At 49.0% G+C, this 21,556-nt stretch overlaps 1 protein-coding gene across 1 annotated transcript in view; it reads left to right on the forward strand.

The window, feature by feature from the left end:
* ACTR10 (actin related protein 10) overlaps window positions 1–21,556 on the forward strand; it is a 247,980-nt gene that overhangs the window by 134,591 nt on the left and 91,833 nt on the right. Inside the window, exon 8 of the mRNA XM_086937982.1 lies at window positions 6,854–6,889. Within this exon, the coding sequence (XP_086794108.1) occupies window positions 6,854–6,889 (36 nt within the window). The remainder of the gene's footprint in view (window positions 1–6,853; window positions 6,890–21,556) is intronic.

Below are 21,556 nucleotides of genomic sequence, written 5' to 3' on the forward strand. Positions count from 1 at the left end.
CTCATTCCAGACAAGACACAAACCACCCTTATACAAATCAAGCTTGTTTCTGCACCAATAGGAATAAACAAGCCAGGACTGCCAGGCCAAGTCTCTCCTGAACGGGAAACCTACCACCCCAGACATATTTCAGTTTATATGGACCTTGCCACTGAGCTTCCTCAATTGGCGTATGGATGTTGTTTGCCTGTTTAAAAAACGCACAAGTGTATTTGTTTCTCATCCTTGTTTTTATATTTCTCGGATGTGTGGCAGACAAGTCTCTTACTTACTTTTTTACATGCATGTGCCATTCTAAGGATTGCTATTGACCATTGTTGGACCCGGCCCTTTGGGCAGGTTCACCCAAGACTTTTTGCTTTTTCCTAGCCTGTTTCTGGAACCTGGTGGTGGTGATTTTAGGCCTCTGCGCACTTTTTCACTGTGGTACAGTGTAAAGTGCTTGAGCTCCCTGTGTATGTGTGGTGAGTGACCTGCCCTCCAATAGGAATGAATGGGGAATATGTATGCCCATGGTAGTTCCTGATGTGTGGGGAGTGCAGGGGCGAGTTTGGTATGAGAGAACTCGTGAGACTGAATGCTGCAAAATGGCATATGCGGCATGACTGTGTCTAGTCTAGAAGTACCACTTTTAGAAGTTGGCATATTTGTGTAATTTGTGTCTAGCATGTGATTGGCCAGTGAGCCTGGTCCAGGAATGCCTGGGCCTGCTTGTGGATTGACTGTCTGGTTTGAGGGTGACAGGGGCTGGAGAGCCCAGGAGGTTGTCTGAGTCAGCCCATGGATGAAAGGCAGCATCTTCTGCCAGGGAAGTGGGAGGAGATAGCACCTGATAGTGAAGGGCTGTGCCTGCCTGACCACAATGCTGGCTCCACCTCCCGCTGGGCGACTGTCACCTCTGTCCCTGATACTGACAGGACTTCCCTATAACCAGTTCTAGCTGGTTCTCACACTGCCTGCACAAAGACTTCAAAGACTTTTCCCTGTATAAGAAGGGGCTGTGTCCCCTTCCAAAATGTTCTTGTTTCTAACTTGAATCTGCCAGGGGCATGCTGCTGCTTGGGCCCAGGGGAAACCCTGGGCCCTGCCCAGCTCCTGGATGCCTGGAGGATTTTCCTTGCTGGGAGCTCTGTTGCTCCATCCTTTGATCTCCAGGACTGCTGATACCTTTTTGGATTGCTTTGGTTTTGCCAAGGCTTTATTACAGCCTTCCTGCGCCTTATTTTTGGGCTTGGGTGCCTGGATTTAACTTCCCTGAGAAAAAGAGAGAGAGCCTGGGGGCTGAGCAGCGCGTCGCTGTAGCCCTGGCTGAGGGAATCCCTCTCTCCTCGTGGGATCGTTACGGGTGCCACCCCGTTTATTTAATTATTTTGCGAGTGCCCACCTCACTTATTTTGTATGATGTTGTCCCCTGGCAGGTGCTCACCCCGCCAGGGGCCTGGCCGCTATTTTTATAATTATATTTTAACTCGAGGGAGCCCACTCCTCGGTTAATTCACCCCCAGCCTACGAGTGCCTGAAACGGGCCGCCGCGCTGCCCGCCACGACCCGGAAGTGGTTGGCTGGCCGGCCAATCCCGCCGCGGCCTGGCCGGAAGTCCCGCCCGCAGCCGGGAGGAAGGAAACCCCGCGATCTGGTGAGGAGAGGTTGCCGAGTGCTGGCTGCCCGGGCCCCCCGTGAGCTGGGGAGAGCCCCGGGGCCTCCAGGAACAAGATGCCAGGTGTTGCGGGGCTCCCATGACCAGGAGGGAGCCCCGGAGAGAGAAATGTCCCGGAGCCTTGCTGCTCCACCCCAAGTCCCGGTCCTGAGATGGGGGACCGGGTGAAGACCAACGCGAGGCGGGCGCATGGTCAAGGCGGGGCTCCCATAATGAGAGAGAGCCCCGCCCAGCGCTACCGCTGATGAGGAGAGAGCCGCAGACTGCCCAGAGCCGGTGAGTGTGTGTGGAAGGAGGGGAGGGGGCTTCGGGGCACATTGCCGGTGCCCGCCCCCTCCAGTGGTGCAGAGTCCTTGTGGGTTGGCGCCGAGGGGCCCCATTTGTTGTTAGAGCCCACGAGAGGCTCAGGGCCCATTTGTTGTCGAGCCCCCCGAGAGGGACTCCACCAGTTTTGGGGGCATTCTACTGCAGAGCCACGAGGGCTCCAGGCGGCATCTCCTTGTTTGGCGAGCCCAGAGAGGCTCAGTGGTGTAATGGCCGGATTTTCTGCTTAGATGGGATCAGCCCCTAGGGGCCCCTCTAACCCAGCCAGAACGTAACCACATCCCTCCTCAGGACCATCTATCCAGGCACCTGGGTACCTACCTGAGGATGGGGAACTCGCAATATACAAGCTCATATTATTAGAAACACCACTAAATCTATAGGGATACTAAGAATACTCACTGATTACTAAGGATATCCATGCCCTACACCACACTCCTACCTTATAGTCTCGCGGCCACTCAGACCCAGACTAATCTACCCTGGGGCAGATATGACACACAATCCGGTGTGTCTACACATGGGCCTGCAGAACCCAATGCTCTCTTTTCCAAACGGTTTACAATCCGGCAAACCTACACGTTGGTAATCCTCCCCAACGCTCTCACTTACACACGGCCCGCAATCTGGCAGACCTCCACGCTGGTAATCCTCCCCAACGCTCTCATTAACGCCGTATATCAACGACGACCACATTCCTATGAACACCTTCAGTTATATGTTGGGAAGTCTCTCTCTCCCTATTCACTAAGGGCTTGCTACTACAATATTAGGAGTTAGCCAATTAATAATATGTGCCTTCTGCTCCTGGCATCAAAGGTCCACTCGCTCCCTATTTATTTGATCACCACTTACCTGATCGGGATTACACATCCGTTCATATAAACAATAACCAACTAGAAGCCCCGTTTACCCGGATTGAACAAGAATACAAGGCACATTTCAGTTCACTAAGAACTGGGGTTGTTTTTATTAACAATATAAACACCTACACAGATCTGTATTATAATGGACACATCCACATGTAACTGACAAAGACTATAGATAGAACACACCGCTGCAAGGAAAAGGATTAGCAATACAATAGCCTAGGGAATAAAGACAAGATTAAGATGTAAGTGTAAAGTAAACTAATATGACAGGACCGATATCACCTGATTAGTGTGAAGTCTTGTTCTAGCTGTCATCTGGGTTCCTCTCTCGTCTGTGCCTTGGCTCATCTCAGACTCTCTCTCCTGCACTCTTGGATACACCTCTGCGCTGATCACTTTGCACTGGACTTCTCTCCCCCACGGACTCTCTCCACCTTCCAGCTTCAGCCTAATGGTTTCTGCCGCTCTGATATTCTTTCATTCCACTGGCTTGTTCACTCTGTTTTAAATGTCTCTGTGCCAATGTCCAATTAACTCCAGCTGCTCCCACAGGTTAATCCACGATCTCTCCTCCGTCTCTTCTAAAAGGCATTACTTCAGACTCCAGCTATTCACACCTCCTCCTGATAAGTAACTACTTCTGACTGCTTCCTTCAGTTCCAGCTCACTGACTGTCTGTTTGTCTTCTCTCTGTTCCAAGCATGTCCTGTCTCTTCTCCTCTTGCAATTCCACTCCTCCAACTCTACCAACACTCTCTGCTCCTCCAATTCAACTCAGCTCTCTCTAGCTTGAACCCTCTCTCTCTCTCCTACTCCAACAGCTCCTCACTCTTCTACCACTCCAGCTTGACTCCTCTCCGCTCCTCCAATTCCACTCGACTGCTCACCACTCCTCCACCTCAACTCGACTCCAACTCTGCTCGACTGACTGACTCCGCCTCTGCACTTCACTGATATAGAATGCTGTTTCCTCATGGAAAGTTCCAGCCATCAGCCTGCCGCCCACCAGATCTCTGCACCACTCCGCGTCAAGGACACACACCCAGCCGGCCGGCCTTTTGTTGTGTCTTCCACACAGAGAATAATACAGCCTACCGATAAGGGCTGGCCCAGACCGGTTCTCTCCAAGTGAACAACAGCTTTAACTATAAACTTTACCTTTACCCTGAAAGCCTCTCAGCTCCATCAAGATGGAGTCCCTCTAGTTCTAGGCCTGTAGGCCTGAAAGGGATGAAATACCCCTTAGCTCTGTCAGAATACCTACATAAACCATACCAATGTGTAATATAAAGTCAGGACCACAAGATCCAATCTCTACTATAAGCAAAAGTAACAGGCCAAAGCCAATAGGCAATAGATGGCCTCTTCTAGGTCTGGAAGAAAGGGCTTAAAAGGGCCAACACAAGCTAAGAATACCTATCCTAGGTGTGAGCAAGATTAAAGTCTATATCACTGCTAAATAGAGCCAAAAACCCTGCCATTACAAGTGGCAGCCCACATTGTCGTGTTCGGAGCCCAGAGAGGCTCAGGGGGACATTTTATTTCTTCTGAGCTCGAGGGGCTCCATCCTATATTGTTTTAAGAGTCTGTGAGGCCCTTGGAGGACACAAGTGATGTCCAGAGCCTGTGTGGCTCCAACATGTGTAGAGTGGTGACAGAGCCTGTGTGGCTCCAGCAGTGGGTGCAGTTTGCGCCTAAGGGTCAGTGAGGACCCTGTCGCAGTTTGGATTCACAGCTGCCCAGCAATTAGTGGGCAGCTGCACCGGTTAGGCTTTGGGAGGTTCTCAGGTGCCCAGCAAGTAGTGGGCACCTGCTACGTTTAGGCTTGTGCTTGGACTGGCGCTGCATGGCAGCGCGCCCTGACACTTGGGCACAGGGCGTCTGAGCCCCAACAAGGCCAGTTGGCCTAGGGACTGCCCCAGGTAGTGGCTTATGTAAGTTTTGCGCAATTGTATGGTTATTGCACCTCTGAATGTGTTTTCTTGCATCATGTGTTATTCCTGCACCTCTGAATGTTTTTAGGCATCATGTGATTTTTGCGCTATTGTATTGTTCTGGCACCTCTGAATGTTTTTAGGCATCATGTGTCTTCCTTTTCCCTGCGCTGCACCTCTGAATGTTTTAGGCATCATGTGTCTTCTTGCGCTGCACCCCTGAATGTATTTTATTGCATCATGTGCTCTGTTCTGAACACCGCTGAATGTGTAGGTTTATGCATCATGTGTTTCCCCTGGTACTACTCCTCTGAATGTATATTTATGCATCATGGGTAATGTGTTCTTTCCTAGACCCCTAAACGCTGTGTGATACTTAGGTGGTTGTTCTTTTTAGTACAGGTGGTCCTAGTGAGATCCTGGTTCCCTGCGTGACATTCTCCTAAGGTGTTTAGGGTTGCGTAGGAGGTACTTACCTGTTCCCAGTAGTTACTGGATGTGATTTATAACTGTTACTTGGTGCTACAGTGATTCTATATTCTTTTATTCTAATTTCTGACAGTATTTCATTTCTACTAAGTGCTGATTCTGACAGTGGCCCATGTGGCGTTGTCTTGTAAATAATCCCTTGTGAATATTGCCCGTGCCAGTTGGCACAATGTACATGTGTGATACTATCTGATGTGTGTTTACAATACAAAAGTTATTTTATAAATAACCTTGTGTGGAGTCCCTTTTGTGGTGTGCCTAGGATGTTGTTGCTGTTGTGTGCTGGTGCAAATGCTTTACACATTGCCTCCGAGTTTAGCCTTACTGCTCGTGCCAAGCTACCAAGGGGGTGAGCAGGGGTTATCTTGGCGTGTGACTTCCTTGCCCTGACTAGAATGGTGGTTTCTGCCTAGCTTTGGCGTCAGCCTTAGCCAACCAGAAATAGCCAGTTCTAACAACCATGCTTCGCTTTCTTCTGTTGCCTCACTTTTTCTGCCATTTTGACTATTTCCGCATCATGCTCTTCTGCAGTGGCTATATTAAGTTCTGTTTTCCACACATCACTTAAAGCAATGTGTTCATATGAGTATCAAAACATGTTGATAACTTTTGGTAGTGTATTTCTCAAATTATTTTGTTTTTACTTGAAAAATATTCTTTCTCTTGGCTATTTCTGTTTTGTGTGTGGCATTAGTTTTTATGGAGAGACTGGTGGAAAACCTTAATAACTTAATTTATTTCCATATACCTAGAACTTTTAGGAAATCCAATTTTGACGGACTTGTGTTGGGCACCATATCTGTTTTTGCTCAGTAAATGTATGTTGGCTAAGTAGCCTGCTACATAGAAAAATTTACATTTTTCTTTAAGGTTCATGGAAAATGTTGCTTTTTATTTCAGCACCCCCTCTGGTTCAATTTCGGATAAACTATTGTCACATAGTCCTTGCACATATACTCAAAAGACAGCCTTGAAGCTATTCAGTGTGTTGAGCCGTTTTATACAATATCTACTGCTAATTGTCCTCCTCTTTCCCCCACTAAGATCTCTGTATTGCTACATGATTACGTTTAAACAGTGAGAGCTTGTTTATTTCCTATGAAGGGAGACAATGTTACGAAAATTTATTTGTGGCACTTTAACCCCCAAGGAGAAATAACATAACCACTTTACTCTCCGTTGGCTACTGTCCTAAAGCTTATGAGAGCCAGAAAGTGAAGTAAAACCAGGCTGGGAAACTGAGGACAAAGCTCTGATGAAATGTGAGAGATCATGGACTCTATTGGTATTTTCCATTACTTGCTGTGACATGGGAAAATAAAAATATTGTATTGCATTTACTGGGGAGTCCCGCCTAGGGAACTTAGATGTAAATTGTGGAAACAATTATGTTTAAGACTTAGCATCAAAGACTGCTACCTGGTTTATTGTTGGACTCTATTCTACTACTGTTTAGCGAGAATCTCTGTATTGTTTTGAAGTCTAAATTGGGGTGCTATACTTTTAATGGCATGCATAATTCAGTTGTATTGTGCAAAATGTGTTAATAATGTTTTCATTTTTTTACAAATCATTAGGTTCTGTTCCAGAAGCCATCGTTGAAGACATTAAAGGTAAGAAACTTTCCTTAAAAAAATAAAAAAGTTTAATGTTACTCTGTATTACTCAGTTCTACTATATTGGTCCTCTCATTGATCAGAGACCGATTAGTGCTATGGGTGTTTGTGCTCTTGGACATATTGGAAGTGGGATCTCTTAAAGTTATGTGTGCATTGGAATCCATGAACTCGCTTGTCTAATATTTTCTTTTGGTGTCTGATGTCTGTCGATAACACTTGCCCTTGTTATTCTGAATGAGAAAATAAATTAACAGTTTCTACTTTGACACTCTTCTTTTTAGTACATTGTATTTTATCAGACTGTGGAATGTTATTGGTTACTGTATGTAACATCATGAAAGATTGTTAATTCTTTTTTTTAAGAAAACATTTTGTTTGAGCAATTTGTTGCTGTAGATACACATGCTTTGCAAACTCCTGCTATCTAGTGTTGGGTCTGGATGTGTGCAAGTTGTTTTTCTTCGAATAAGTCATTGTGTCATGAGGTAAATTGACTCCTTCTCTTCGTGATAATGCTCATGGGCATCTACTCCATTGTTAGATTGTTTTCTTCCTGCTGTCTGGTTTGGATGTGTATTACTGTGTTCGGTTCGAGACTGTTTCAAACTCCTTTCAGTTTATAATTCACCCTTACCCTCATCAGTATTATCGTATGTGTTCCCTTCTGTGCATTTAGAGAATCTGGAAAACTATCACCTGTCAAATCGAAACCCTTGAACAGCGGCCTTCGGGCCTCGCCCTTCTGGGCCCATCTTTCCATCTCTTTGGCTTCGCCTTAACAAGTCCTGCTGATGGAACAGATGCAATTCCTTTTCTGGGGGGTGCCACGCTAAATAGATGCGGACCAACCCTCGCCAGGTCTGCAACCAATGCTTGTCTGCTGATCAAAGGGAAGAGGACTGCGATGCCTGCTGATGGTTTCGGTCGAAGAAAACCTTACAGGACCAAAGTGCACATCGCAGGGATATGCAGCAGAGAGAGGTCGATGATACACCCAACATCTTCAAACACCAAGATGTCGAGGAGGAGGACCTTCAAGAGGGCTCTGCAGCTGCGGAAGAGGCTTTCTCCACTGATGACTCCGGCTCCAACTTAGAGATCGAACTCCAGATGCAGGAACTTCCAATCGGTCAACATACTATGAGTACTGACATCCCTGTCCGGCCAACGAAAAAGCATTCTGTTCCGACAGAATGAAAGGCTCCTGATCCATTACTGCCAGCAGGCCTTAGTCAGCAACGAACATCCGCTCCGGATGCCCCGTCCTCTGGCTTGGCACCGAAATCTCAAACAAAGCCATTGGTTTACACATTGAGCCGACCCCATCCATCTCTGGCTCCAAAATGACCATCTTTGCACCGAAAATTTCGAGATCACCGCTGAAAAGCCAGTGGAACCTATCCTCCTCCATAAAATGAAAGAATGACTCGAGGCATGCCTGAAAACAGATCCTTTTGGAGGCTAAAACTGGCCTTATCATAACCAAAGCTGTGGTGTTGGTGCCCCCTCCATCGAAGTGCCAACCTTCCTTTGGATAAGCAATAGACTTGCCGGTACCTGTTAAAAAGAGAAAGACAGACCAGGCTACCAGTCCCTTGCACCCTCCTACGCCTCCACCCTACATTCCACCACCTCATTCTCAGGGTAAACCCTCCCACATTTCACACCCCAGTGGTTACCACATTCCTTCACAGGTGGCCATGGGGGGCAGATGATTCTTATGATGCACCACAGCCTCCAGATCACTGGCCAGATTGACATTGATCCCCCAGGGGCCATCTGTACTCCACCAAACAATTGCTTCCTGACGACACCACATCATATCAGGAGCTAATCAGCAGGGCTGCAGCATACCACCATGCCCCACACCATAAAGAGCCTATAGAGGAGGATTTCCTCTTTGAAACCCTATCCAGTATACATAGGAGCGCCCAGTACCTACCTATGTTAAACGGTACAATGCTTTGCACTAATAATATCTTCAAAGACCCTGCTTGAGCACATATTGTCACTCCCAGGGTTGACAAGAAATACAAAGCAGCTCCCTCAGACCCTATTTACTTCAGAGGGCAACTTTCCCCTGATTCACTAGTTGTGTCCAATGCCCGTAAGAGAGCCAATTCACAAACCATAGCTGACGCTCCACCTCCTCATAAGGAGTCTACGCTAATTGATGCTTCAGGAAAGTGAGTAAAGGCACAATCCGCCAATGACTGGTGGATTGCTAATATACACGGCCTATAAACCAGGTATGATCGCGCCCACTGGGACGAGATGGAGGAACTCCTCCAGTACCTCCCGGAATGACATAGGAAAAGGGGACAAGAACTCGTAGCCTAGGGCAAAGTAATTTCGAAATACTCCATTAGGTGTGCCCGAGACTCCGCAGATACAACTGCCAAGGATATTAATACCAGTGTGTTGTTATGCAAACATGCTTGGCTGTGTAAATCTGGCTTCATGAAAAAAGTCCAGCAAAAAAAATCCCCTTTGAAAAGGAGCACGTTGTTGTTCCACAAGTGGACCAAGTGTTAGCAAAGATAAAGAAGGACACACAGGTTGCCAAGTCTGTGTGTACACTCCAAACCCCATGACTAATTTCACCGCTCCTCATGTAGGGCAAGCTCAAAAGCAGCATCTTCCCATGCCTTTTCATCATCCTATCGCCCACATAGTCAAAGCTCCAATTCACGAGGATATTGTAGGGGCACATATAGGGGTAATAACTTCAACGGTCGTGGTAGAGGTGCTTCTTCACATAGTACAGCACTCCCCACAAAAAGGTGACTCAGTTCTCCTTCCCCTGATTATTTAACACCTGACGGGGGGTTGATTACATCAGTTCCTCCCCACTTGGCGATCCATAGCATCAGATCAGTGGGTGTTGGACATTAACCAACATGGTTATTGTCTGAAACTCATCAACACACCTCCAAATATTTCATCAGGCACTCTCAAACTCTCTGTGGAACATCAAACACTGGTCAAACAAGAAGTTCAAGCTCGCTTACTCGAAGGAGGAATAGAACCTGTCCCTCTTCAACATCAGGAGTTAGATGTATGCTCCTTATACTTTTTTATCCCCAAAAGGGCAGTTCATTACGGCCCATCCTAGATCTTTAGCCCTTAAATCCTTACATCCTCTCAGAGCATTTCCATATGCTCACTCTCCAAGACGTGATTCCACCTCTTCAGCAATGTGACTTTGTCAGCAATAGACTTAAAGGACGCCTACTTTCATATTCCAATCCATCCAACACATCGCAAAAACCTCAAGTTTGTCATATCTGGCAAACATTATCAGTTCAAAGTCCTCCCATTCGGAGTGACTACTGAACCCAGAGTGTTCACCAAATGCTTAGCAGGGGTAGCAGCATGATTCGCAGATCCGAGGGAGACTCGGACTCATGACGGCGGTACCACCGCATTAAATGGCTCTGGCCCGGGGCCCGGAACCCGCGTCCACGTCTGGGGCACTGGGAGTGGAATTGGCTGGGGCCCACTGCCCAAACCCGCTAAACTCTTTCAGCCCGTCGAATGGGGGCTTGGGGTCTCTCCCGCACCACCCCACAGACACAGGCCTATCTATAGAATGTCACCCTTCTTCTATCCTATCTTTGATATGTGATGACTCTTCACTTGTCACTGTTGGTAATCATCCTACATCATGGAGGGGGGTCCTCCCTAATGGTTTCTTGACCACTGTTCCTAAACCTTGCTAACCGTTTTAGTTTAGCTCTCTTCCCCTACTAGGGGCTGTTTCTGGTTGTGGGACTGATTTGGGGGCGTCAGATGCTTCCTGTTTTGAAGTGTAGGGGGTGTGGGTGGGTAGGGAGTTCGTTGGCTCTCCTTGGTTGGTTGTTGTTTTTGTCCGCCTAAGGGCCGCCCTTTGCCTTGACTTTGCCTTGCCTCTCCTCGGCTTCTGTTGTTGCCACTCGCGGGTGGCAGGTTGCAGCTCGCTTTCCTATGCGCACTGCAGTGGAAGGGTCTCCGTCTGACTCCTAGTCCCCATGACTCGATCGTTTGTTATTTTCGGCCGCCTATGGGCCGCCACTGGAGGCAGCCGCAGGCGGCTGCGCCCCCCACCCCCCATCCCACCCTCTCCCCATCGGCCTCTGGCGCCTCTAGCGCCTCTGATCCGCTGACAAGCCCGACTTGGCTCCCCCCCTCTCCCCATCGGCCTCTGGCGCCTCTAGCGCCTCTGATCCGCTGACAAGCCCGACTTGGCTCCCCCCGGCCCCGTGCGGCGCGCTTCTCCCCTATTCCTGGGTCTTCCCCCCGGAGTCCCTCCGCCTCCCCACAACTTCCTTCCCCCTGATGGCTTATACACTAACTAAACCCCTCCGCATCCTCTCCTGGAATGTCAATGGCCTCCTGGACCGCATTAAGCGTGCGGCCATCCTCCGAGCGGCCCACCGCCATGCGGCGGATGTACTCCTTCTCCAGGAGACCTACCTCCTAGGCACGCAGTGTAACTTCCTGGCCCGATGTGGGTTCCCGATGGTCTGGCATTCTGGGTTTGCGCGTGGGTACCGGGGGGTGGCATTTCTGCTTAGGAAGAGCCTGCCGTTCACCCTCACCCGGGCTGACACCGACCCTCAGGGTCGATATGTGGTGATCTCGGGGGTGTTGGAGGGGTGCCCCCTGAACATCATGAGTCTGTACATCCCGCCTGCCCTTCTTCCCACGACGCTCCGCTGCCTCACGGGGATCCTTTCCGCCCTCCCACGGGGCATGACGGTGGTGGGGGGTGACTTCAATGCCGTTATGCAGCCCCAGCGCGACACGACCGGGACCCCGTCCGGGACTCGGAACGCCTCCGCTGCGGCCCTGTTGGGATGGGCCTCCGCCCTGGGTCTGTGCGATGTGTGGCGGATCTGGAACCCTCGCAAGGCGCAATTCACCCACACATCGGCCTTCCACCATGCCCAGTCCCGGATTGACCTTCTCGTTCTCCTGGCCACTGATTGTCACTTGGTCTCCGGGGTGGCTATTCTACCTCGAGGGCTATCAGACCACTCCCCCGTCTCCCTCCGACTCGGTTCGCCCTTGGCAGGTCTGAGAGTGGTGTGGCATCTTAACGCCTGGTTCCTCCAGGACCCTGAGCTGGTGGACTCGCTCGAACAGGAGCTAGCCCACTACTTCTCGGCCAACGAGAGGTCGGTCCCGTCGCCCGGTACCCTTTGGGAGGCGGGTAAGGTCGTGATTCGAGGGGTGGCACGAGGGTTGGTGCACGCCAAACGTGCGAACCAGCTGGCCCGACTCGTGGAGTTGGAGTCCCGGGCGGCGCGGATGGAGGCGGAGCAGGCACTCGTCGAGCGCGCGGTCCCAACCCGGCAACTAGCACTAATTAGAGAGGAAATCCGGCAGATTTCCCTGAATTCGGCCCAGATTCTCTGGCGCTCTTCAGTGGCGCGGATATACGGGTGGGGCGACAAAAATGGCAAGCTCCTTCACAATCTAGTGTCATACCCCAAAGTCCACCGTATCATTCCGGAGATCCGGGCGCGGGACTACACCCTACAGACGACCTCGGAGGCCATAGCAGACGTTTTCGCACGTTTCTACACGAACCTATACGCGGCGTGACCTGCTGGGGACTCCCTGGCCTCCCTGCTGGGGAAGACGGGTGTTCTGCTTCCCTTTCTGCTTTCTGCCGAGAGACTCCAGGGAGGCCTTAGATCGCCCCTTCACCTTAAGGAGGTGCTTGAGGATATTCCCCTCCTACATCCCGGTAAGACACCTGGCCCCGACGGGTTCCCGCAGGAATACTATGCCACTTTCCGGGCCACCCTGGCCCCCCAGTTACTGACCCTTTTTCACCATGTGACAGACATCAGCTCCTTCCCCTCTGAATCCGACCTGGCCACAATAGTGGTCATCCCCAAGACCCACCCACCCTCCTTGAGCTGTGCGGAATATCGCCCAATCTTGCTCATCAACACAGAGATCAACCTCTACGCCACCATACTAGCCCTGCGGCTCAAGCCTCTCTTGCCGGACCTGGTCCACCCCGACCAGTGCTGATTCATGCCTGCTAGGGGCACTCGCCACTGCATCCGGCGCCTCCATTTGGCCTTGGCCCACCGTGCTCGACTCTATCCCTACCTGGCCCTCCTTTTCCTCGACTTTGAAAAGGATTTCGACACGGTGAATTGGGACTACCTACAGGACCTGCTGGAGACGATGGGATTTGGTCTCGCTTTCCGCTGTCTTATCGGGGTCCTCTATGCCAACCCCCGGTCCCGGGTGTTGGTCAATGGGGTGCTCTCTGAGGCCTTTCCAATCCGTAGAGGCACGCGCCAGGTGTGTCTCCTTTCACCTCTTCTATTCGCACTAGCGATGGAGCCCCTGGCAGCTATCATTCGCCAGGACCCCCTTGTCCAAGGCTGGACCTGGAACGAGAGCCACATAGATAAAATAGCCCTCTACGCCGAAGATGTGGTCCTGTATCTAGCAGACCCAGCGACCTCGGGCCCCAGGAGCTTGCGATCCATCGCGGGCTTCGGAAAAGTCTCCGGACTCCGGCTCAACGCGGCTAAATCCACATTGGTTCCACCACACCTCTCGAGGGAATGTTACGACTGGCAGTCGGACATCCCTTTACGGCACCACTCAGTCAAATATCTAGGGATATGGATAACCCTCCTGCCGGAGCTTGAATGGGCACTGAATATTGCCCCCTTGGTGGGCCGAATGAAAGCTGATCTTAAAAAGTGGCAGTCACTCCCCCTCAACCCCTTAGGGAGAAGCGCACACTTTAAAATGATGGTCCTCCCGCGCTTTCTCTATGTCTTGCAGAACACCTCCATCCCCCTCCCCCGCGCCTGATTCAGCGAGCTAGACAGACTTCTGACCCGCTTTCTGTGGGGGAATGGTGGCCTGCGTCTATCCCTGGCACACACCCGAATTCCCCCTTATGATGGAGGACTGGGGTGACTCACCTCTTGCTCTACTACCTTGCCTCGATGCTCATTGTTGTCCATGACTGGTATGCGGGCGGCTGGTCCGACGCAGCATACCGGGTGGAACTCAAGGAGACGGATTTCCCCCGAATCCAAGCCCTTTTGTATGGCAGCCCTGTGCTGCACTCCGGCAACCATTACTAGAACGATCTTCATGGCTTGGCGGGCATCTCTGCGCTACACGGGCTGGAACCACAAACTTACTAGACAAACGCCGTTGTGGCATGGCACCTGGCTCCGGGAAGTGGTGGCCTTGGACGGATTCAGTCGGTGGGATCTGGTTGGCGTCTCGGTTCTTGGGGACGTTTGGGTCGGGGACCACATCCGTGCTTTCGCGGACCTACAGCGGACCCATTAACTTTCCCACACCCAGCACTTTCGGTACCTGCAGCTGCGCCACGCGCTCCAAACACATCTCCCACTGCCAGTCCCCCTCCCGGAATTCAGTCCGCTGGAGGCTCAGGTGATGATGGGGAACTTGGGGAGGGGAGGGGTGTCCCGCATCTATCGCTCCCCAGTCAATAATGGCCCTGCGTCCCTGGACACGCTGCGCGCTCCCTGGGAGGGGTGAGTGGTTCCCCTGGAGGAGGCGGACTGGAGGGATGCCCTTATGGCGCCTAGAACCCTCACCACATCTGCCAAACTACGTCTGGTCCAAACTTACTATCTGCATGCGGCCTACCTCTCCCCTGAGCGCCTCTTCCGAGCCCGCCTGCGACCCTCCCCAGACTGCTCGAGGTGCGGCCTGTCACCCGCGGATTTCTATCACATGGTGTGGCTCTGCCCCGGATTGGCAAGGTTCTGGAGGGGAGGGGAGTGGAGCGGGAGCTCACGCGAGTCCTGGGCTGGGAGGTTCCCCAGGAGCCATTGCGGCTGCTGCTAGTGGTCTTTGACGGCCTGGATGGTTCCAGGTCGCACAAACGCCTGCTGGGGACGGCGATAGCGGTGGCCAAAAGGGATATAGCTAGATACTGGTCCCGTGCCGCGCCGCCTACTGTGGAGGGATGGAGGTGGGGGGGGGTCCTGGGCTGGGAGGTTCCCCACGAGCCATTTCGGCTGCTGCTGGTGGTCTTTGACGGCCTGGATGGTTCCAGGTCGGACAAACGCCTGCTGGGGACGGCGATTAGCGGTGGCCAAAAGGGATCTAGCTAGATACTCGTCCCATGCCGCGCCGCCTACTGTGGAGGGATGGAGGAGGGGGGTTGATTGGTGCGGGACACAGGACGAGGCCCTCTTTGAAGCCAGGGGGGCAACGGAACTGTTCCATAAGATTTGGGGGAAATGGTTCAATATACTTCCACCGTGAATGGGGATGTTCTGTGCGAATCCTGCCTTTCTATCTAGGGCGACAAGATTTCTATATGGACTGGAGAAGGATGACCCGACCCACACAACTGAATGATTATAAACTACTGTATGTGTTGAATGAGCTTCACCCAATGAATTTCCTTTGTTGTTTTAAATGGCTAATAAAGTTGGTTATCAAAAAAAAAAAGAACGCCAAACACCAGAATCTGCATATAAACTACCTCTAGCTTCAAGCTGTTTACCCAGCATTGAAAGTGTTTCTACCTCACCTGACATGCAAGGTCGTCTTAGTCTGGACGGACATTATGACAAACATGAACTATGTACAAAAACGGGGAGGGGCACATTCTCTACAGTTATCACATCTATCTCAGACCATTTGCCATTGGGCATTACATCACAACATCCAGCTCTTTGTGGAACATCACGCGGGAACAAACAACAACTTTGCCGACCCTCTCAGCAGGATTCAGCAACAAGTCCAAGAGTGGACACTCTATCCCCAAGTCCTCCTCCCAAACTTCCACAAGTGGGGGTTTCCACAAATAGCTGTTCACAACTGTGGACAACGCAAAATGCGCCAATTCCGTCTCCAGGTTCCCACAGCCCCTATCCAGGGGCAATGCTCTATGGATGAATTGGTCAGCGATATTTGCCTATGCATTTCCACCTCTCCTCCTTCTTCCATTTCAAGTTCTAAAACTCAGGCAGACGTCTCTCACCCTCATTCTAGGAGCTCCCACCTGGGCTCGTCAACCTTGGTTCCCCATACTACTCAAACTGTCAGTATTTCCCCATGAGACACATCACCTCAACCCAGACCTTCTCTCTCAGAACCATGGAGAAATAAGGCACCCAAACCCACAGAAACTCAACCTTGCTATTTGGTTCCTCAGTTCATAGCATTCGGTCACCTGAATCTCCCACCTGAATGTATGACCATTCTCAAAGAAGCTTGTAGCCCTTCAGCTAGAGCATGCTATGCAGCTTAATGGAAAAGATTTGTATTTTACTGCTTTAATAAGCACCCTAATGCAAAAGTATAAAACATTGCCTGCTACCTTCTGCATTTACAGCTGTATGGCCTTTCCTTCACTTCAATACGCTTACATCTAGCTGCTGTGGCTGCTTACCTCCAAAACAGGCAACACTTCTCTTTGTTCAAAATACCAGTCATTAAAGCCTTTATGGAAGGCTATAAAAGAGTGATTCCACCTAGAGTCCCACCTGCACCTACATAGAATCTTAACATTGTTCTCATTTCACTTCGGATCGTCAGTGTGCTTCTGCCACTAACCTTAGAGTAACCTTTCTTCCAACTACACAGGAATAGGGTGGTCCTTCGCACCAACCCAACATTTCTTCCAAAGGTGGTCTCCACTTTCCACTTAACCAATCAGTTGAGTTAACTATTTTCTTTCTTCAACCAGTCTCACATGTGGAAGGGCTCTTCAGAAAATAGATGTTAATAGAGCTCTAATGTATTACATTGACAGAACCAACGATTTCTGTGCAACCAAGCAACTGTTTGTAGCTTTTTTGCCCCCTCACAAAGAAAAGCCGATATCCAAATGTGGCATTTCTACATAAATTGTAAAATGCATTTAAACCTGTTACGCTGAAGCTAAAAGAGCTTTTCCTACAACCCCTAGAGCAACTCTGCTCCTAAAATAGGGGCTTTCATGGCTTTCCTGAGCAATATCCTAATAGCCGATATATGTAAGGCAGCTACATGGGCTACACTATACACTTTCACTAGGCATTATTGTGTAGATGTTCTAGCATGCCAACAAGCTAATGTAGGTCAGACAGTGATAGGTACACTTTACCAAGCAACTACAATACCCAGAGGTTAGCCACCGCTTTTGGAGGCCACTGCTTTTCAGCCTATGCAATGCATGTGTATCTACAGCCACACATGCCTCAAACCGATTGTTACTTACTCTGTAAGCATCTGTTCTTGGCATGTAGTGCTGTAGATTGACATGCACCCACCTTCCCTCCCTGACAGCTGTGCCCGTTGCAGTTCCTTTTACCTTTTCCATGTGCAGGGACATCTCTTTAGTGATACTTACTCATACATTCGGGAAAACAATCTAACAAGGGGGTTGATCCCCAGTGCATCATCACCCAGAGTAGGAGTCACTCTACCTCAATACTCAAAGACAACTTTGAAGAAAACCAACGTTCACACATCCTAACCAAACATTAGATGGCAGGAGTATGCAAATCATGTAAATCTAGAGCACTACATGCCAAGAACAGATGCTCACAGGGTAAGTAGCATAAACCTTATTATGCTTCACAAGAGATAGAAATACATCCACCAGTAATACCCCTGACTACACGCAGCTCATCCCCATAATAATGGTTTGATAGCACTGTTTAGCATTTTCAGGCTGACAAAATGTAATTAAAGCCAGTCTAAGAGTGTTCAGAGTCCTGATGTTTAGTTGACCTAGAGATTCTAAGTGTTCTCAGTGAGCAAAAGCATTTCAGATTATACACATCGCTTTTAGATAGCCCATCAGGGGCTGCCAAACAGTAAGAAATGCATTGTTTGTCTCTTAAATTATATGAGAGCATTTCCATGGTAATGACATTCCATAGTCTACAGGACCGTGCCTGTGCATCAGTGCTTTTTCGGGTTCTTCTAGAGCAATTTGCTATTTTTTTGTTTCACTGCCAGTATTGTGTGTGATAACAGTCTGTTGGCCCCTCCCCAGTCCCTTCCATGCCTGTGGCCAAATGCCCAGAACGGCTGTGGTTGGGTTTTCTGGGATTGATAGGCCCAATGCCTTCTTTATTTGGCTCAGACTTTCTTTCCAGTATGTTGCTAACATCAGGCAGGATCACCAAATGTGTATAAATGTTTATGTATTTATTTATTTATTTAAAGTTTTATATAGCGCTGGCTAGACCCGGAGGTATCAGAGCGCTTTACATGAGCATCAGATCATAGTTATAGGTTACATCATTACAAAGGTTACACAGTTCTTAGAGCATGGCAACATAGTTACTTGTAAGGTAGAAATAAACAATAAGCACAAATACGTAAGGGGAAACAGCAGGCAAGGTTAGAGATTCAGGGGAGGGGGGGTTGGAGCAGGGGCAGTAGACAGGTGATGAAGACGGGAAAGAGGAGGGGAGGGTGAGAGACACAGCATGGGAAGAGGAGGGGAAGGGTGACGGGGACACAAACCGGTAGACGAGTCAAGGCAACGTCCAAAGTTCAGTAAGCTGTGATCCCTGGGGTTGTGCTATCACTTCCCTATCTCTGTTGCAAGAGGCTCCCTTTACGCAGTGGACTCTCTCAGAGGGGTCTCTGAGACTCCAAGGCCTACACACTGGATCCTTCCCCAAAAAGGGGAGAGAGAGTGCTTTGCCCTCCAGCCCAATTTCCCACCAATTTCCATGTGTGGATGGAATTTCTTGAGTTTCTGTGGAATTAGTTATCAGTCATACATGATTTTATTACAAGTAATCATCCCCTTAACCCTGCAAATCAGCCGCGGTGTGTCTGTTCAAATCCTCGTCCATTCTTTGTGTGGCACTCCCCATGGAGTATTGATTACAATTTCTACATGAAGGGCAATTTGTGATTTACTGGCACAGCTTTTAGTGTTGTGTAGGTCGCTGATTTCAGGCTTTTAGTAGAGTCCTAGGTCGGAAACAGTTTTTCAAAAGGCGTTGGTTCTCTCGTCCCAGGCTCTGTGTCGAATCTGGCAATATCTAAGGGGCTTGTTCTCAGTTTGAAATCTGTCCGGGACTGGGTGAAGGATTTAGTTGTTACATTGTAAAAGAGATCCCTCAACATAAAGCTGTCCCCCTTCCTCCATGTGGCAAATTGAGCTGTGTCCATAGCGGGAAGGATGTCTAGGATTGTCTAGGAACGGGGGGAGGAGGAGGTCTACCTTGCAAGGGACTTATCGATGGAATCCCACAATTCCACGAGTGGACGCAACACGTCTGACACATAAAAGACACTATTGGTCTCATATTCTTAGGAAGCTAAAAGGTCCTAAAAAGGGTCTGCCAACTAAATGCATTTCCAAAATGGCCACTGCTTTTTCACTGAGGGACAATTTAAAAGTGATACAAAGTTGCGCTGCCACTAAATATTCGTTAATGTCAGGGAGGCTTACGCCACCCGAGTTCCGGTTGGTTTGGAGGACCTTTCTCGCTACCCTGGTTCTGCTTTTCTGGCAAGCAAATTGATTGCATACCTTGTGTAAACGATGCATATCTTGCGGGTTGCCACAGGTAGGGCCTGGAATAACTTCAGCAACCTACAGAGCACATTCATTTTAAAGGCCATTGCTGTGACTATCCATGATATGAATAGTGGTCCCCATCTCCTCTGGTCATTTTTTTACTTCTCTTATGAGGATGGTGTAGTCTGCCCTGTCCAGTCCCTGAAGCACTGGAGTAATCCACTCCTAGATATTGAATGGATTTATTTGCCCATTTAAAGGAGAAAAGGGTCTCTTTCTGCTCGAACTCATCCTTCTGTTTTGATTCTCAGGATTTCTGATTTGTTTAAATATATTTTTAAAACCTGATGCAGTGCCATAGTGGTGGTGGAGGGGTTGGTTCGCTTTTATGGACTGGGCGGGATCCACCAGTGTCAGTAAAATGTCATCAGAAAACAAATGGATTTTGTGACTCTATATAGAGAGAGCACATAGTAGTGGGGGACAGAGGGCATCTGTATATTGTCCTGTACATCCGTGCAAACCTATCTGTCTTGACTCCTTTGATTAAGAATCTCGCCCCTGGTGTTTAGTAGCCCGCCCAGGTGTATTTGTGGATTGTGGGTCCTAGCCCCACATTTTCTAAGACCTGCTGGAGAAAGGCCCATTCCACATGGTCAAACGCTTTCTCTGTGTCGATCATCAAATAAGCAGTGGGGTATTGTGTTTATTTGCTTTCTCAGTGAGGTGTAAGATCCTACGTGCATTATCAGATGTTTGGCAGTTTCAAAGCAGTGCTTTCTGAACCAGTAAGATTTCCTAGCTGATGTGTCTATGGCCTGTGATAGTGATATTTGTATACTCTTTGTTTTGTTCACTCTTCCCCTTCCTCCTTGTAGAGTCTCAGCCATAACATTTGACGAGAATATACCTATGTGACTGATTTGAACAATGGTGGCTCCCTTCGTTTTTTGGGTTTCCGTCTAGGCAAATGAGCATACCTCAACTGAGAGATTATTGTAGTCTGCTTGAATTGTAAGAAGGGTCTTTCCATTCCCAGGCTGAAATGTGTGAGCTCTATATCGAAAGCTATTGGCTAGTGGGAATGTCCACATTCTCTCACTAAAGCAGATATCTCCCGGGCCAAACAGCTCTTTATGAACCATAGCCAGCTAGCTAGGGAAACGATAGCAGATGAGTAAACTCCTGCTGCGAGATTATGCCATTGCCCAAACAGCAACTAATTCTGAGTAGTACTTGATCTGGGTTTTGAGCCCTTGGGAAAGATCACTCCTAGCCAGATTCCGACTAGGGACCATAAGAACTTTACTTTGCTTTCTCCTGAGCCAATATGATAATGGTTCGATTTTAGTCTGCCTACTACTGATGAGTCCCCTGAGCAATCCCTTGAACATTTTGAGTTTTTTTGTAAATATTCTGAACCGTTAACTGAAAGGTTTTTAAAACCTGTTCTCAAATTGTAAATGCCCTCACTGTTGGACCAAATATGCTTACTCAGACACACACAACATCTGTGCTAAACATCTCAACAGAAATTGTTGAAGAACCTGTCAAGACCATAGTCCTTACTCCACGAATAGAGAGAAAGTACAAACCGTCACCCAACAACCCTCTTTACTTTACGCGACATACAACAGCAGATTCCTTGATAGTAACAACAGCTAGAAAGAGAACAGCTTCTCAAGCCACTGGAGATGCGCCACCTTCAGATCAGGAGAGTAAGCATATTGATGCAGCAGGAAAGAGGGTAGCAACCAGACACGCCTATCACTTGCTAACTCACTGGGACTCCTGTCCAGATACAACAGGGCAACATTAGATGAGAAGGAAGATATTATTGTACCTCTCCCTGAACTGTATGAAAAAAGGGGAGAAGACCTAGTTGTGCAGACATGCATGGTTATGCATCTCGGCTTTTAAGCTGGAGGTGGAGCAACATTTACTTAACCATATGACTGCTATGGCTTTTCCCCTCCTGTGCTGGAAAAGCTTGAAAGGCTTTATTTCATGACGAGCTCAGCTCATCATAAGCACACCCCCAGTGTACTGCATGACGAGCTGAGCTCGTCATGAGCAGGGAAGGGGTTAATATTCCATTTCGTGGGGAACACATATTTGGAATACAGGTAGACTTCCAACTAGAGAACATTAAGAAAGACACGGAGACTGTTAAA

The sequence above is a fragment of the Lissotriton vulgaris genome, chromosome 9 (assembly GCF_964263255.1).
Source record: "Lissotriton vulgaris chromosome 9, aLisVul1.2, whole genome shotgun sequence".
Lineage (NCBI taxonomy): Eukaryota > Metazoa > Chordata > Amphibia > Caudata > Salamandridae > Lissotriton > Lissotriton vulgaris.